Source organism: Corapipo altera, unplaced genomic scaffold (assembly GCF_003945725.1).
Source record: "Corapipo altera isolate COAL_440 unplaced genomic scaffold, ASM394572v1 58, whole genome shotgun sequence".
NCBI lineage: Eukaryota > Metazoa > Chordata > Aves > Passeriformes > Pipridae > Corapipo > Corapipo altera.
This window is the reverse complement of record NW_020884898.1, coordinates 12,550-30,843: the sequence shown is the minus strand read 5'-3', so window position 1 is coordinate 30,843 and position 18,294 is coordinate 12,550. Positions and strand designations below refer to the sequence as shown.

General features: G+C 34.7%; 1 protein-coding gene across 1 annotated transcript in view; it reads left to right on the top strand.

Annotated features, from left to right (window-relative positions):
- LOC113949785 (target of Nesh-SH3-like) overlaps positions 1-18,294 on the top strand; it is a gene marked incomplete at its 3' end in the record, with an annotated part of 61,595 nt that overhangs the window by 31,898 nt on the left and 11,403 nt on the right. The window contains exons 5-9 of the mRNA XM_027648796.1: positions 8,325-8,506; positions 10,597-10,658; positions 15,597-15,648; positions 16,007-16,069; positions 17,120-17,215. Coding sequence (XP_027504597.1) covers positions 8,325-8,506; positions 10,597-10,658; positions 15,597-15,648; positions 16,007-16,069; positions 17,120-17,215 — 455 coding nt within the window. The remainder of the gene's footprint in view (positions 1-8,324; positions 8,507-10,596; positions 10,659-15,596; positions 15,649-16,006; positions 16,070-17,119; positions 17,216-18,294) is intronic.

Sequence of the window (18,294 nt, the reverse complement as noted above, 5' to 3'; positions counted from 1 at the left end):
TTTTTTCATTATTCAGAACATTTTTTTCCCTGCCTAATGTTTGTCTAGGTGCTGTCTAATTTAGACTTGAATCTTTGGTGTTCGTAATAGAACTCCCATTGATGCCATTAGACTGCATGTCAAACATACATTATGTCAAAAAAAAATCCCATGTTACCAATATGACCTTTTTCTTAACTCTCAAAAGTTTTGGACTAAACGTTTTCAACCTTCAAAAATTTCTCCTGAACAAATTGAGATCTTTCTCACCAGCCAGAATTTCAAACACTTTTGAAGAAAACAATGTTAATGTTTATTAGGAAATTTCCAAAAATGTAATTTGATTGGACTTTTTTTCAGTAGAAGTAAAAGTTGGCTCAGGCTTAAATTTTGCTCTTTCAATTCAAGAAAGAAGCAAATATTTTCCTCCTGTAAGCAATCAAGGAAATGAGCTGGAGGAGCCTCTAAAGTATTTTGTGCACATAATGATTTTAGCACGAATTTTACCAGGGAACTTATCTTCTTTATGTGCTGTGTCATCACCAAAGTTACAGCACCCATTGTGCAGTGGGAAGGAAGAACACTTAGAAGAAGCCTATATCCTGTACTAATCCACCTGGAAATTCAAGGCATATGGTATCCACCACAATGCTTCATCAGCTTTGGGTTTTCTCCTCAGTAGCTGAATTTTCTTGTTGGACATTCATTGACTCAAAGTTTGAACAAATTCTTTAACACAGTATGGAACGTTTTTCAGTTAGCCCAGTGTGCTGCTGGTGTCTTGTTATGTTTAGAATACATTCTGTATGTTTGCTACTATAGTCTAAGACAGTTGTTTTTGTCGTGTCTTTGTGTCAAGTCATGGTATGCTGTTTTTAGTTAAGTGTTGTTTAATTTGGTCAAATAATTCCTCTCAGAAAATACTTTTAATGTACCCTTCATTTTGTTGAAATATTGTCAGACTGTACAAAAGTGCTGTCTCTGTACTTCCCTTTTGTCTGCATAAAATGACTTGGTTATAAGAGTTGTATCATTCATTTTGTTTGATTATCTCCCTGTATTTCAGCTCTAAAGATTCACTGACCCTCAGGAGTAGCTAGTTTAAAAACACAGAAATCATGTCAAAGTATGGGTTTATACCTATTTAGCAATCAGAGTAATAAATTTAATTAAGAAAAAAAAGTCACTTAAGTGGTTCTCTTATTTTGTTTACCTTTACTGGACCAAACTGCTTGTGATTTTGTATAGATGAGGTTAACAGTTTTCCACGTGACCATGGTGTGTATATCTGTAATTCCAAGAGAGATTAGATCCATATATATTTCTAGTCAGTGTATAGAAGAAAAACTGTTAATTTAGGATAATAATTTGAATGGCAATTGCTAATGTACGATAAGAAAAAAATAGGAAGTAGCCCACTCTTAACAAGTTAGCATCATGTTAAAAGTACAAGACTTAAAAAGCAGTTAATGAATTCATCACCATTTCTGTCTATTGCAGGGGAATTCTACTCACTTACTTGATCCTTTTTCATCTGGTGTGTTCTCCTTACTGTGACATGTTACTGTGTACTGTTAATCATTCTCAAAATTGCTGTAAGTGACTAACCTCTAATCTTTGACATTGGCATTACATGGCAGTTAGGACCTCCTAACTCAATTCTGTCAGTAAATATCCCACCATGTTTTAGATTCGTAACTGTGTGTCTTGAAACGGAATCGCTGTTCTTGGCCTCAGATTTTACCACCCCTGGGTGGACATTAGGCTTTTGTACAAATGTTGCATAATATAAGTTATTTGAACATGTTGCTGACTCAGAAGATGAAAACCACATGGAATAGCAGAGATCTGCTGGCCAAGATTTTCTCTGGTGCGAATCTGATCTCAGTGGGATATTCCTTAGAAGATCTGGTTTTGTAAGCAAATGAGTTTTGAATTAGAAGTGCCATGCTCTAAAAGAGCATTGGTATCTTTTACTGATTCAGTGAAATTTTTGCTTGCTTCTTGAAGGCACATAGTGGTCTTCTGAATCTACAAAGTGCTTTTTAAGAAACTCCAGTGAAGAAAAAGTTCTTCTGACATTTTTCAACAAACCATTCTTTGCTTTCTTAACTGTCTAGAGATTAAGGGCATAAGCTAACAGAGTGCTGTGTATTTCCTTCAAGATAACCCCAAATGCTAATTTCTTGTTGAAGTAAAGGTATTCACTGCCATTTTTGTGGATCAAAAGTCTTTGAAATGTCAAAGTTTGAAGCCTCATTGAAGTGACACTTATCTCTGATCAGAACCTTATGAAATGACTACTATCTCTGATCAGCACCTTAACACTAGAACAAAAACCAAAACCAAATAAAAAGACCTAAACCAAAAAAACTCAAGTGATTAGTTCTATGTAACTGGTGAACATAGAACTTCCTGCTTGACACCAGGAAGATTCCACTGTGTGGAGTTAGCTTCTCAACATCCTCCTTTTTCTTGCACCAGTGTGGGACAATTGACGAGGGAGGATGGGAAATTCATGATAACCTACTGCACAGCCATGTTCAGTTCCTCTTTTTATTGTTTCTGAGAGAGTAGAGACTTGTTTTCTCTCTGCCTCTCTATGTTCAAGCAAACATTGGTGGACAGAGCTGCTATAGAGCTGGGGCTATTTTTACTGCCCATTTAGGTCTGAAAAAGAGAGACTACTCTATAGATTTTTCTTTTTTTGCATTTGCTTTGATTAGAACAACTCTGAAGATCCCAAAATGAAGCTGGGGTCAAAAAAAATGGACTTTAACTTTCAGTTCTTTAGGAGGGAAAGTCAGGGGAAGCAATAGAAAATGTTATTTTTCATGTTAGACAAACACAGGGTGTGTAGATACAGTAAAATATGGTATTCTATTGAGTGGATTGTATAGAAAAACAAACATGCTTTCAGACACATGCGAAATAGAAATTTAAAACCTGAAAGTATTTTTTAAGTTAAAAACTTTGACAAATTCTGACTGGCATTGTTTAAACTTGTTTGCCCGTGATTTAAATATCCTAATGTTGTACTTGCAAGTGGTGCATATTCTGTGTTTTATTTAGTTTGTATCTGATGCTTTAAAAAAAAAAGAAAGGAAAATAGTGAGTGAAAAACAAGAGAAAAATCCATACTCAGTCTATGTAGTATACATTGTATAGTACATAGTGGGGTTTTTAAAACCCTAAATTCAGAAATATATGTGCCTATCTCCTTCTGTTCCTATTTACAAACCTCTCACTATGCAGCTGCCAACTTAATCATACTTTGTGTCATACAAAATGTATTTCAAACTTAGAAAAAATTTTTAAGGAAAACATACAGCAGCAAATGCACTTCTTGAGCTTCAGATGCTTTTCAGCTACTGCTGTGGGAGCATATGCTAAAGGCTTGTTTAAACATGGAATGATTTGTTACTCTTCAGCCTCTCATTCTTCAGAGTTCTCACTCTTCAATTTCTTTCAGTCATTCTACAAAAAAATTTACATGAAGAAAATGCATGTTAGCGATCATGTAAAATTGAAAACTAAATTAGAAAAAGCTTTGCAAACTTAACTGTAATTCTTTCCATCTTTTTATATATGTCTGTCTGTTACTTTAAAGTAAACTTGGCAATAAAAAGGGAAATAATATAATCAAAATAATATAATCAACTCCGTGTGCCAATTTGTGAAACACTCTCTATCTGAAAAATCAAAGTTCAAACCATTTTTTTTATTACTTTCTAACACTAAATGGATACTGTGCTTCTAATGAACTGTAACAATAAACAAATAAATAAATATATTTTATTATTAATCTTCTTTTAAAAAGCCTGATTACATTCCTATGCACGAAAATAAAATGAGTCTTATAATTTTTGTCTCTGGCAACATGAAATGACAGAGCTGGAATGTTCTTATATCTCCAAGGCTTAATTGTTTGTTTAGTGTTACGTTTGACTAAAATAGTCATGATTAAATTGTTTGGAGTTTTGGTTGAGATCTGGTTCCAAATAAACCCATGATATTTATACAAACTGACCTACTCTGGAAATCTCATAAAACCATCTGCCTTATAAGATTTCCAGTATCTAATTTTTCGTGCCTGAATACTTGACTATGTGAGCGTTTTCTGGGAATTTGACTGAAAAGAGATTTGGTGAAAAATTGGAAAAATAGCACTGGAACTCTCGGTGAGATAGAGTCATTCATAGTGATAGTGATACAAAAAATAATGTTTTGTCTATCCATCTTAGAATTTTACTTCTTTTAGCAGCAAACAAGATCTGCTTAATTTCAAAAGCAAAAATTCTGTGTGCTGCTTCTTTAAAGTGCTCATTGTATTTTGATTTCTAGTGTAATCAAGAGGCTATCTCTAAGCAGAGCACTGCCTTGCATTGTAGAGTTTTAAAAAACTAACTATGTAAATTGAACATAGAAGAGAAACATCCTTCTGTGTTGGGCTGAGAGTCTTGTATCAGCTTTGCCGACAGTGGTTGGCTTACAGAGTATTATTGTAATTTGTGGCTTCCTTTAAATAACGAAATTGGTCTTATTTTATTTCTGCCATCACATTTTGTGTTCATCTTATGGGGAGGTAAGAAAAGTCAGAATATTGTAAAAGATATAGCTTGTTAATGTAGGTAGAGTTTCAAGAAGGCAGACATTAAACATACCATGTTGCTACACAAACACATATCGAGAGAGGCAGTCTTGGCAAATGTAGCCTCTTTATTCCTTTACTGTAGTGGGTTCAATTTCTTGTTTTGGGTTGTTTGGTTTTGTGACTGTTGTTGGGTTTGGGTTTTTTTTCGTCATTATTGCATGAATTAACTATTCTGAGTGGAACAGTATCCCTCACCTGCTTATGACACCTTTTGTTTTAAGTTGCTGAAGCTCATTATGCTTGCAGTTGTCTAGTAAAAACAGAGGAGGTAAAGTTTCTCTACAGTCCCCAGGGTAGCTTGATGGGAGGTATCCTTTAATAAGTGAAGCATTGTCTGTTAGGGTAGAGGCATAAGTACTAATTTTTATGGAGCTTAATGAAAGAGCTCTGATGTTTTATAGAACGCTAGCTGGAAAAGAAATGAAGTGAACTCTGCGATCTTTTGATTTGCATTTGTTGTAAATAGAAATACAAGAGTTATTCAATAAACATTATTCTGATAAAATGTACCCTTTTCATATCCCTCACCAAAACAAATAAAGAATCAACAGTAAATATTAAATTATGATTGTTAGGTCTTTGTACCTGCTGCGAATCCAGAATAAAATAAATTTTTACCACATGTAACTGAGTGTGCCACCTCCCAGCTGAAACATCTAACTAGTATTAACAATTGTGAATAGCATTCCTAGGACTGTTCCAAAGTTACTTTGATATTAGCTGTTATTGATGTTGACTGTTACTTTGATATTAGCTATTAGGGCCCTGCAGTATGCAATCAGCTTTTCATATTCTTACGTAACAGAGATAATGGGAAGTGTTCTGTCTGAGAAACATGTGCTATACTTTCCCTTCTGTGTCACAGTGACTCTGCTGTGTTTCAGCCTGCCTTCTGTCGTAATGGGGGGGCATCTATGGAGATGTCTCACTAAGTGTTTGCAGTTCAGGAGAAAGTTTTGCAGCTTCTGACACATGCAGCAGGCCAGCTGCACACCTTTTCTGCATGTATGTCACTGCCACAAGGGGATAAATACGTGCGAGTGATGACTGGATGTCATTGATTTCTCATGTCTTCAGTTATATGTGTTGAGTGTTTGACAGTGCAATTTTTTATGAAATGAAGGTTTGAAAAAGGGAGAAATTAAAATTATAACAAAATTCAATTGGTAAAATGTTCTCAGTCAGGCATTGAAATTGCATTTTACTCAACTGTTTGTTGCTCTGGTTTAACAATAAATGATTGTTCTTTTATGACAAAACTTAGCATTTCTGGATTTGTACTCTATAAACAAATGATTGCATTTCCCAAAAGTGCATGTTGTATACGATTTGGATATTTTTGATAGTCAAATGATTGTGACTTGCAAATTGTTAAATGGAACTTACAATTTCTGTGCTATTTGTTTCTCTTTCTAATGGCATAGTTTGTCATAACTCTGAAAATCTTGTCAGTTTTTTTAGTAGTTTTGAATTTTAGTGAAAGGTTTTTTCTTGTTGTGCAAGTGTTGTTGGTATTTTAATTCATGTTAGGGTGAAGGAATTTGCAGGTATGGAGACAGCAATCAAAAATAGAACATTTGTTTCCTTAGAAGCAAGTGGGAACAGCCACTTAAAATCCTATTCATTGTGAACAAGTTTTTAGTGGGTTTTTTCATCATTTCTGATACAGGTATTCATTTTGACTGTTCAATAACTGAAATGAATCAGTATACTCTTCTTTTCTCATTACATAAAACCACTTTATTTCTATCCCATTGAACTAAAACAGGTAGGAAAATGTACGGATGAAGAAGAAAACAAATGAAAATTCTTCTTTCAGGCACAGTGGGAAGAAAGTGGCTATTTCCACTTGAGATTAACATTTTGGTCATAGATCTATCTGTACTTATTCCAAATTCCTTACCAAAAAAGTGTACAGGATTCAAGAAGATGCATTTATGTTGAAGATTGGATTTGCTTATTACTGCTATATCCTTTGCCTTTGACAGGGAGTTCAAGTAAGCTTTTCCTATCTGTTAATGTCTGATTGACCACTCATGAATGGATTAAGAGGATAAAGGAGAAGAAATTTTCCTTATTTTAATGTTGCCAATAGTTTCTTGTTAAAAATGTTCTTTACCAGCTTAACTGATCTATTGTTTGAAATTTGCATAGATCACAGCCCACAGAAGTAAGGAGCGGATTATTCCTTAGTAGGAATTCATAAGAGAGAGGATATTCCCTTTCCTTTTGAACTTTTACTATTCTTACTTTGAACACAGAGTAGTGCAGCTAATGAAGAGTTACATGAGCCAATATAAATACTGGTTTTGTAACTTGGTGAAGTACCTGAATGAACTAAATTGTAGCAACTAAAACACGAGAATCTGTATTTTTGGTGCCAAGAAAAAAATTGATAGTTATAAGATAAAATATATAAACAGAGCGAATCATTGTGTATGTAAATATTTTCCATACTTGCCTTGTCTTTTGTTGTGTTTTAATAATGAAATAGGAATTTCCTTGTGTTCAACATGTTTCACATGTACTGTATTCTGAAAGTGCTCTCCTGTAAATTTGGCAAAGGCAGCTTTGTGCATTGACTACATTATATTTGGTCCACCGAGTAATTTTATTCTGGACCTTTGATACCTTTTCAGTTGATTAAAGAACTTTTTTGGTTTTTTTTTTCCCTTAAGTTCGTTTCCTTCGTCTCCATACATTTGCCTATATAATACCTGGAATAAATTTCACAATCTTAAGTTGCAAGCCTTAAATTGCTCTGTTAAAGTGTGGCATAATACAATTGGGTGGAATTCATTCTTTTTCAGATGATGTAAATGTGAAATGGATATGGGCAACGGATATGCGTAATTTATGTTATGTGTAACAATCTTTGGTAATACTTGGATTAGAAAGTTGCCAAGTGTCTCTGAGATTTGTTTTTACAAAACCAGAAATCTCCAATATATTCTGGTAGTGATTCAGCATGTGTATTGAAAATGAGACTATAGTAGGCTGGGGAGTTCTTGTGCTGAAGCTCTCACCATTTCCATTGCATTCTTATATTGGTTAGCATTGCAGTCATACTTTTTCAGGGTGGTGCTGGTTGATAGAATTGGGCAATTTCTGTAGAAATGTTTTTTAATTTCATAGTCTGTTAGCATTTATCACACTACTGACTTAAACTGCTGAAATTAATGTTTTGGTTTATTTTCTTGTTTGAAGTGTGGGCAATGCATAATGGGATCACTGAATGAGGAATGTGTTATACAAACATCAACTATTACTGGTATTCTCTTGAGAGTGTTTTGGACTAGTTTTGAGGGAACACCTTTCACTGGGTTGATATAGAAGATTCTGAGAAGTCGGTTGAGTAGTAGACACATGATTCTATTGACTAGTTCTGGCATATCTCAGAATCACAGGAACTGCTTGCAAAATGAGGTTGCAGTTTGTGGTTAGAACCTCGTTCACAGGGTTGTTTGTGAAAAGGAGACTGTTCTTTTGCCCTTCTTATAATGTCCTGGTCTGTATGATGGGATGTATATATATGAAACATATGCTGGCTTTGCTGACATTTGATGATCAAAAAGGGCCAGAAAGAACAAGAACAATGGAACAGTGGTGGGTAAAGTTATTTTATTAATTCTTCGCAAAAATAGTTGTTGTTTCTTTGTGTAGATTTTTCCTTTTTTTTTTCCTCAACCAGGTTCTATACAGTTCGCTACAGAGAAAAGGGTAAAGACAAGAAATGGGTTTTTCAGCTCTGCCCAGTTACAGAGACTGTGATTGACAATTTGAAGCCAAACACACAGTATGAATTTGGAGTTAAAGACAATGTAGATGATAGTATTTGGAGCAAGACTTTCAATCATAAGACAGTTCTCTCTAGTAAGTATTTGACAATAATTAATCATATAGCTACTCAGTTTGACTATTTTTTCCTCTATTGTGGTATTAGTTAGAGTAAGGCTACTGATCAGGTTTCTATTGTTTATATGCTATCCTTTATGCCCCTAACAAATTATTTTAGGAATTGGTGAAAGTAGAAACGTTTTGTGTTTGAAAAACTGCCACCTACTTTCTGAAAGGTGTTCTCTTGCCATTGCAAACAGAACATCTGCTTCAGGCTGGTGGAACTCTAACAGTGATTAGTTCAGATACATGTAAAGTGTTGAGTATGTGTATTTATACTTCTGACTGTATTCTAAGGTTTTTCCTTAGACCGTGAATAATAAGATGATCAACTAATCAAGAAATCCATCAACCATCATCCAACTAATCCATTTAATTTATTCCATCAAGTAATTTGAGTTGATGGAAATGATTACCCTTGTTTGAATCTCCTTTTATACCTGCATTTATGTTGAAGGTGGTAAAAAGCTAGACAGGGCCTGTCTTATCCAGCATACATCACAATGGGCCCTTTCTGACTCTGCTAGAAAATTAAATCTGAAGCTAATTTTTAGTCATGGAATTACATGAACTGTGTTTGAAGCATGCACTGTCATGTATGCTTTCGTTTGTGTTTTCACAGAGGCAGTGTATTACATCTCTGGCTGTTCTGTCAGTCATATTTGAAGGTTTTACTCTAAAGTCCCAAGACAGTGTAGGCAAAGGGATGTCAAATTAACCCTTGAAAAACTGTGTGCATAGGAGTTTACCAAGCAGCACAAATGGACACTTCTTTTCTTTCAATTTCCTGTCTTGTAGTAACTGAATGTCTTCTCATATAGGAGAACCTCAACCAAACATCCTTCACTGTAAATTTTCTTTCCTCACTGAAGAAATATATAAATGACCATAAACTGAAACTTCTTTTACATATTATTGTATGTGTTGAATCCACAGGCCCAGTGTTGGGAGGAATTGGTAGGTGAATCTGGTTCTAATTTATGATTTGAGAAGACATAAAAGACATGGCAAATATTCAGTATTTATTTAACCAAAATTTTTCAACAGAGATGAAAGTAGCTCATTTTTTACCATCTTAACATGATTTTCTCATGACATCAGTGTGAAACTTCTGTCAGTTTTCCCTTGTCTTTAGTCCAGTAGTAGGTCCTGTTCTTTAAAACTATCAAGCACTTTGAAAGATTTTTTCCAACTTAAATGTATCTTAATTGATATTTCTTTAGAGTTGAATTTTTTTTCTAATGCTCATCTGTTTTGGATGCAATTGTGAACAAATATGACAATATGTAGCTTTACTCTTGTTTGCACACCTATTGTTACAGAGGGAGCAGAAAAGTGTAAATGTGGAAGACATAGACAAAATTTGAAGCATTATGCTAGATTAGAAGAGGTGCTTACCAGGACTGTTTTTCATCTGCACTTGACAACTGCATCACAAGAAGCTTTTAATACTAAGAAACTAAGAAGAAAAGCCTAACAGAAAACTTTCAGAGTTTAAATCTGTGGGTTACTTTGTTCATATGTCAAGATAAACGAAACCGTGTCAGACCCAAAGAAAAGTGATATATCTACTCTCTATTGCCAGTGCTAAATGTGTCTTTTTATAGAAGAGCATACTTAAAAGCATACTTGATATTGGAGACCTTAAAACAAGCTGCTTTTAGTCAGTCCTAGTACCAACCTGACAGATGGGATGCAGAAATTCCTCTTTCAAGTTAGTTCATTAGTCTTGTGGTTATATTAATTTTATTAAGGAATCCTCTTAAGCACCTCTGGCTTACTAAGGAGTAGTAAGTCTCAAAGACCACTTCAGCTCTCTTGTAGAACAAGAAGAATACATTTGATTTCCTTGCTGTCAAAATGCGAAGAGAAGGCTTTGCAGATGTATTAATTGATCTGAAGAAACAGGACAAAATAAAATTGTTCCACGGTGTGTCTTTATATAAGCTTGTAGTTAAGCCCCCTAACTTTCCTACCTATTGAAAAAGGTGAATAAACTTGGGTTATTTTGCTTTGGACAAAAAAAAAGTAATTATGTGTATTTATTTATCTTTCTGTCAAAACAGATAAAAAAGTAAATGGGCAATTCCAGAATATGTACAAGTTGGTACCCAATTCCCAAACACAGGTATGCAAAACAATCTTACTTTTTATACCAGATCTGTGATTTGTATGATCAAAAATTTTTTCTTCTCTGTTAAATTAAGAAATACATTATCAAGGCCCCAAATTGCCAATATAAAAAACCAATCTTTTAAATCTAAGACCTGATAACTGTATGGAGAAGTGTTTATATGTGTGACAAAATGATTAAGAATGGTAGCTGAGATGATTATTTATTAATAATGATATACTTATTCCAAATTAACAAAGATAAAGCTGATGGTTTCTGTGTGTGGATTTTAAACTTAAAATTTACTTATCCCTTTGTAGTAGTCAGGTTTGTTAACCTGTGATATTTGTTGTGGTCAGTAAATTTTGTGATGATCTGGTGCTGTGGTTTTATGGAATAATCTTGTAATTACTCAGATCTTCTGAAACTCTATTCATCCTTTTAAATTCACTGGTAGTTCCCATGTGTGAGGCAAGTGTTTGCAGAACCAGAGGAAGCTGGAAAGCGCAGTTTAATTTGCCTGTCAAGATTGCTAGACAGTTCATTAAATCCTTGCATGTGACAATTTGATGATTTTTATACATAAATAAATAAAAAATCTGACATTTGACATAAATGCTAGCCAACAAGCTTGATGGATTCATATGTTCATGGATTCACATACATGGATACTTTTTACTTCCAAAAGCTGAAGGAGAAATGAAGGCTCTCTAGATTGAACCTGTTATTAGACTGTTTTAATACAATGAAAAATAAACATTTTTTTCATGACTTTTGAGCATTACCTTTTCTACTATGAGATTAAATGGTTTCTTCATATTTACTTTTCTTAATTTTTCATCGAAGGGCATGTTTCAGCATCTAATCTTCTGGAGGTTGTTTTGTTTTGTTTTAAGGTACTATCCCTGAGGTAGACTATGGGATAACTTCCCAAGAAAAGTTGTAGAAGCCCTTCTTACTTCAGATATGTTAAAGGATTAAGTCATGAGTGTTAATTATTATAAGGGAACAAACCATTCTTCACAATTCTCTTCTATCTCAGATTTTCCAAGAGTTTTCATGGTAGGAAATGTTAATGTATGGTTTCTCGTTGTCTGTTCTTCATATTTTACAATACTGTAAATGATCTGTAATTATCAGATCTGGAATTCCTTCAGGAATCAAACCACAATTCATTACACAGTTTCTTCTATGAATAATTAGGGATAAATAGAATCATAGAATCATTAATGTTGGAAAACACCTTTAAGATACTCAAGTCCAACTGTCTACCCAGGACGACCACCACGTTTACTATTAAATCATGTCCTAAAGTACCATATCCACACATTTTTTGAACACTTCTAGTGATGGTGACTCCACCACTTCCCCATGTAGTCTGATCTAATGCTTGACACCCCTTTCTGTGAAAAAGAATTTCCCTAATGTCTAATCTAAACCTCCCTGATGCAACTTGGGCCATTTACATTCATTTAGGACAGTAATACGTTAATTACTGCATTATATAGAGAGTTAGAGCATTATAATTCTTAGGTTATTGGAAATATAGTCATGTCTTACATTCAAAAGGAAAATGAGTAATATAGATGCCGATGGTTAGATATTCAGAAAGGTGACATTTCATTATGTCAATGGAAGTCAGCTTTACTGTTCTTCCAATCAATCCCATAAGGGTCTTTAAAGTTACACAGGACAGCCCAAGACCAGGTAATTGAATCTGGCATATGGAGTGCAAGCTGAGTTCCTTTGCTCCTCTTAGGAAACCCTATGTGCCAGGACCCTGACTGTTATGCTGCTTCTGTGGAAGTAGCGATTCTATTTATGCAGAAGTCCTGAGAAAGTGAGCTGAAACAGTTTTCCAAATATTTGCACAGCTTAAGCAAGAAGGGAGGACTAGAGCCAACATCCAGTCTTTTTAGTCAGTTTCACGGGGCTTAGCTCCAGAGCAGAACTGCTTTATCACCCTCCACAGGAATATCATGAAAACATTCCACAGATTATTCTGAAAAGTCTTCTATCATTCTCTCTGTAGTGGTGGAAAAAGCCATAAAACTAAGGCTGGGAAGCAGAGAGTGGCCTGCTCTTCAATGTGCTTTATTACCTCAGTTTCCACAGAATTAGGTGGGGTATGTTTCAGTGGTGAAAAGCCAGAATGAGTGTCATTTAGGCCAAGCTTTTTTTGTGCCTTATTTTGCTCCAAAGACACAACTGACTCATACCAGCATGGTCCTAACTCTTCTCTGTGAGGACATTTTTAAAGGCTGTTTGTTAAAGTAACATTACTGATCTATCTAGTCATTCTGCCCTTTCAACATTGGTCACACATCAGCTTGTGTTTCTTTTGGCAGTTTCATTCTTTAAGTTTGTCCAAGCTCCTGGGGCTGTGTGAGCTACAACTAATGAGAGAGCAGAAGAAAAGGAGAGTTCTAGAGGTGGTCATTCTTCTTCCCTTCATAAACAGTGGGTGATGGTAGGGCAGAGAGAACGCAGTAAAAATTTATTTCCTCCTCTGTCGGGTTAGGTTCCTGTAGTTCCATAATATCAGTCTGAAAGGTGGCGTCCTCCTCAATTTTTCCAGCCAAAAAGGACTCTCAGCTTCTACCATTTGTTAAATTGCAGAAGAAAACATTCTCACTCTTCCAAAACTTATTCAATCCTTGTTGACCATGATCCTTCCTTGAGGAGTCTCTTATGTGTATGCCAGTTAGCTATGGCTTTTTGAAGTACTGGAATGTAACAGAGAAAGAAAGAACAAGTGTCTCTTCAAACAATGTTTGAGACTTGCAGTCCTTGATGCAATACGCCTTTTGTATATGGTCAGAAGTTAAGATATCTGACTTGTGGTATAATTTACATCTCTAATTTTCCTCAGAAATACCTTAGGAATATCTTATTTGCCATCTTCTTTTATGGTGGCAACAATCATTTTAGTAACTAGTGTTCCTAATACTGATATGCTTTATATTCCCTGCCTGAAAAATACAATTGATAGTGCCATTCCTACAGATGATGGGCTGATGTTTCCAAAATAGTTTGTCTAAGTAATAAATTTTACTGGACACAGAAATATCTAAAGTACTCACTTTTTGAAGACTGAGAAGAAAGCTTTGACAACATGGTGGTAGCTTTCAAGTGCAGCACTTACAGCTTCATGCAGGTGAGCTGTGTAACTACAACAGGTGGGGAATAAGGATTTCATGTCAAGGATTTGTTCCTGAGTGAAAAACTAAATTTTGAATGTATTTAAATGTCTTTGGCATTTTTATACTGCTGTCATTATAGCGATCCATTATTATTCAAAAAAGAAAGAATGCTCTTCTCAATACAAGAATCTTTTAGTGGTTATAATTATGATTAGAAGTTCTGCAGTGCATTACACAAGTTCTCACTACTTTCAGAACTGTTTATTTGATTCTAAGGTTTCTGATGAGAAATACAATAAAATTAACACCTTTTTATGATAAATACATTTCATCCCATTTGCTAGTCATGTGAAGAGTAGGGCTATTTCAGAAGGTGCTCATCTGCAATACAATTTTTTTACTAGAAAACAAAATAGAAATGTAGAAATTGTTAAAAAAGGAAAAACATAAGCAATAAAAAAGGAAGAGTCTCTTCCATCCTTCGTTAATGACAATGATTGAAACCTCTACTTAATTTAAGATTGTGTTCATGCCAATGCAAAACTGGCATTAGGTAGCAGAAAGTAATGGTTTTCACAGAATAAGTAGCCTCCATCCATTTCCCTAAGGAATGGTTCATCTTACTTGTGGAGATTGGCCTTCTTCCAGCTTCTTAGACTTTGGTATGTGTTTAATGTGTACTCAACAGTTGTTTTTAAAGCTTTTCAGAATTATTTAGAACAGAACAAAAATAGTTATTCTTAGGTAAATAATTAACATTTTGTCATTGAGTGCTGAATTTTTATGAATGTGTTCTTTCATATGAAGTAGACCAGATATCATAAAGTGCAATAGGAACATTATCTGATTCTGACTTTAGCGGTATACATTTAGCATGGAAAGGTGATTGTTTCAGTCATTTTCTTTCTTGTAACTCAGATATAACTGAAAAAATTTCCTTTTAAAGTATTTAGCATTTTTATATTGTTGGCATTAGAGTTTACCTCATCTCATCTCTTGATCATATTATTAAGCTTTCAGAAGTTGTTCCTAGTACTTATGTAGGGTTACAAATACTAATTTATAATTTTGATATCGGCTGTTTCCTTTCCTTTAATAAATGTGGGTATATTCACATGTTCCTTTTGTGCTATCAATATAATTGAAAGCATTCACACTTAGGTAGGAAGTAATCTGGGTCAAAGAGAAGTGAACAGCAGACTAGTCCAAATATTTAGCAAGAAAAAATGTAAGAAGCACAGGGGTGACTGACCACATATACTTTGGAAATAATTTCACCAAATGAAATTACTCTGAGTTAATCTACTTTAAGCAGGCTATGCACCCAAGAGTGCTGATAGTTTACAAATGTACACCTGATTCTGGAATAGTTTTTGTTCTAAATAGAGTATTCTTAGGAATATATTTATATCTTGCGACCAAATTTGTAATTGCATCTGTTTCAGATGTTTTGCTGTAGTTAAATTTCAGCTTTTCTTAGCTTTCTGGACTACTCTCCAGTGAGTGCTCAAGAGATTCCTAAGAGAAAAAAGGATTGGAGATTCCTAAGCTGTCGAATATTGTGTTTTTATGAAGCAAAATATCTCAAGTTGCAAGAAGGAGATCAAAATGCAATATTACCACACTAGCCTGTGGGAACTGAAGTGATAGTGTAACCATCACTGACTAGGGCCAGAGCCATATCCAGTGTTAACTTGGGACAGGCGCGGTATTGGATTAGAGCCCTCTGTTTTTATTACTCAGAAAGTTCAATTACTGTCATGGCAGTCATCCCAAGGCTTTTTTTTCTCTTTTTTTTCTCTTTTCTCAGCTTATACTGAGTGATAATAAGAAGTTGGTCCCAGTCACAATAATCAAACAAGGTAAGTTTGTATATTTTCTTTAATTTATTCTTATACTCTGCAAGAGTAACTTGAGATGAAAATGAATGTCAGGGTAATGAGATGGTCTGCAGCTGGCTCTATAATAACATAAGCATAGAATATCATTTTTCACCAAAATTGATATGTCACAGGAAAGAGATGCACAGTTAAGAGACAATGTAGAGGAAACGTAGTTTGCAGTCTCTTAAACTGAATGTGAATACAGAAATAGTGTCCTCATCTGCAAATATTAAGTTGAGGGAAGGTTTTAAGAATGCTGAGGCTTGTTTCCGGTGTGGTTTTGTTTCTCGTTTTGAGTTTTTAAAATTAGCTTCACACGCCTGTGTTGTCTCCACAGTTATTCAAAATCGGACGCAGCCAAAAACACCAGACAGTTCTTCTCTCCCAGGAGCAATATTAGGTGACTATAAGAATTCTTATCATTTTTGTTAACCCTTGGTTGAAAATTAAAACTTGGTTGAAATGCTTTTAATTTTCTTGACCTTGATAGTTCTTTCCTTGCATACTAAAGGGTGTTTTGCAGCTGGTTCAGACAGCATTTGTTACATTTTATGCTGGTACAGATGGTTCAAGAGTGTTGTAGCTTAAGTGAAATAGAATAATTTCATTGCCATTGTATTTAAAAGAAAATAGTGTCATTGTTTAAACCAAGTTCTTTTATACTTCAAGTGAAGTTCTGAGGCAAAGATCTTGTTGAGATGAGGGATTGTTCTTACTGGTCTTTTAAGGTAGCATGATAACATACCATCTAGAGACACAAACCTGTGCTGATACGTTAGACTACAGGGAACTTGCAATTAGAACTTGATGTTAGATCTAGGGCATAACCCTCCAAGCTATTCAGTTTCATGTTTTATGTTCTTGTTTGACCTATGAGAATACACAATATCGGCCTAGAACATGAAAACAGGGGAAAGTCTATCATATAGCGTTCAGTGTGATGAACTACTGGTCTGCCTGAAGTAGACATGAAAGGTTCACTGCATCCTGCACCTCGGGACCAATTTATTCATGGATTCAGGAGGGTGTTTAGTCCTTTATATATGGAAATATTTTCTATAACTGCATAACTTTGCCTTAAGTTTGCTTTGTGTTTTAATATATTGATGAGAATCAAACATATACTTACTAATGCAGTTTGGTGTTGAGTCTTCTTGGCACACAAGACAGAATGTCCCAGCATTTGTGAAGCTATGTACTCCAGGGTTGTATGTTCCAGTATTGAGATGTTTTTAACTCTGATTAATCATGAAATAGTGATAGTACAGTGAGTGGTATAAAGGGGAAATAGCATCAAATGGGAGTGATAATTACAGAATAGAACCAACTCATTTCCCAGATACACAGATTAAACTCCCAGTGGCTTAGTAGTAGTTTCTCACATATCTTGGAGGGCAGACTCTGTATTTTCATCTCTTTTGGAATTAATGGCACACATCTTTCTCTGTAGTGCACCTTATTGTTCCAGGCCTCAATGAAAGTCAGCAGAAACTTCCTCCTCTCCTTACAATAGATGGCTTATCTCCAGCATCCAGGAAAAAACTGGGTAAGCAGAAATGAACTAAACTTCTATTTTTTGTGAACAGTATCAGAAGTGTAGTGATGTGAGATGATGTGTGCAAGCAGAAAAGTCCTTTATTCCTCTTCAACTTTTTTTTTTCTATTTTATATTTAATAATTAGCTTGGACTTATAAGGATTCATAGAAATTCACTTAATTTAAAACAGGTGGACAGGTTTTTAAAGGTATTTCAGGAAGAAATTCTTATTTCTGTAATGAAATCCATTAAAAATGGCAGCCAGAAATTAGAACTCTTCAGTACAGGTTTCATGAGTGTCTTGTGAACACACTTGAAACCCAGAGGAAAAACATTAACTGAGGTTTTCATTTAGCATTATCATCCTTGAATAGCATAATTGTGGAAAATAAAGCTATATTTAAAAACCTTGATAATCCCCAAGTACATCTTTCACAGATCCCTTGAGCAGAGTTCTGGAGCTGATGGCTTTTGGCTTGACTAGTCTTAATACTTAATTTAAACTTCAAACAGCTGGATCAGGTGGCTTTTTTTTTTTCTTATTTCTGCTTTGTTTCATTTACTCTGTCATTCCATTGCAGGCCATGGCACATTCTCAGCATGGCTTGCTTTGTAGGGGGGAAACAGCACAGCTTGTTTCTGTTAAGATATTGATACATGCAAGGGTAGAGCTACCCACTAGAATAATATTTTAATGTGTTTGAGTAAGATTATGTTTATATTGAGGTTGAATTCCTTAAAAATTAGTATTACCAGCATTTGACACACAAATATTTTTCGCATCATCTGTGGCTACTGAAAATTCAAGCTAAGTGTAGAAACATAACTGCAGTATTTATATTACAGAGCATTAAGAGTTTTTAATCATGATAATAACATTAATCACACATTAACTTGATTACCAATATTTTCTTTTAATATCAAGCGTTGAAAACAAGCTCTTTATCATTACTACCTTAGCGTTAACATGTATATAACGTACAAGTAACAAACTCAATAGAACATATTTTGACAAATCCATTTTTCATAACTCTTGCTTTTAGAAAACCATGTTTTAAGACCTCTGGTATCAGTTTTAAACTGCAGTA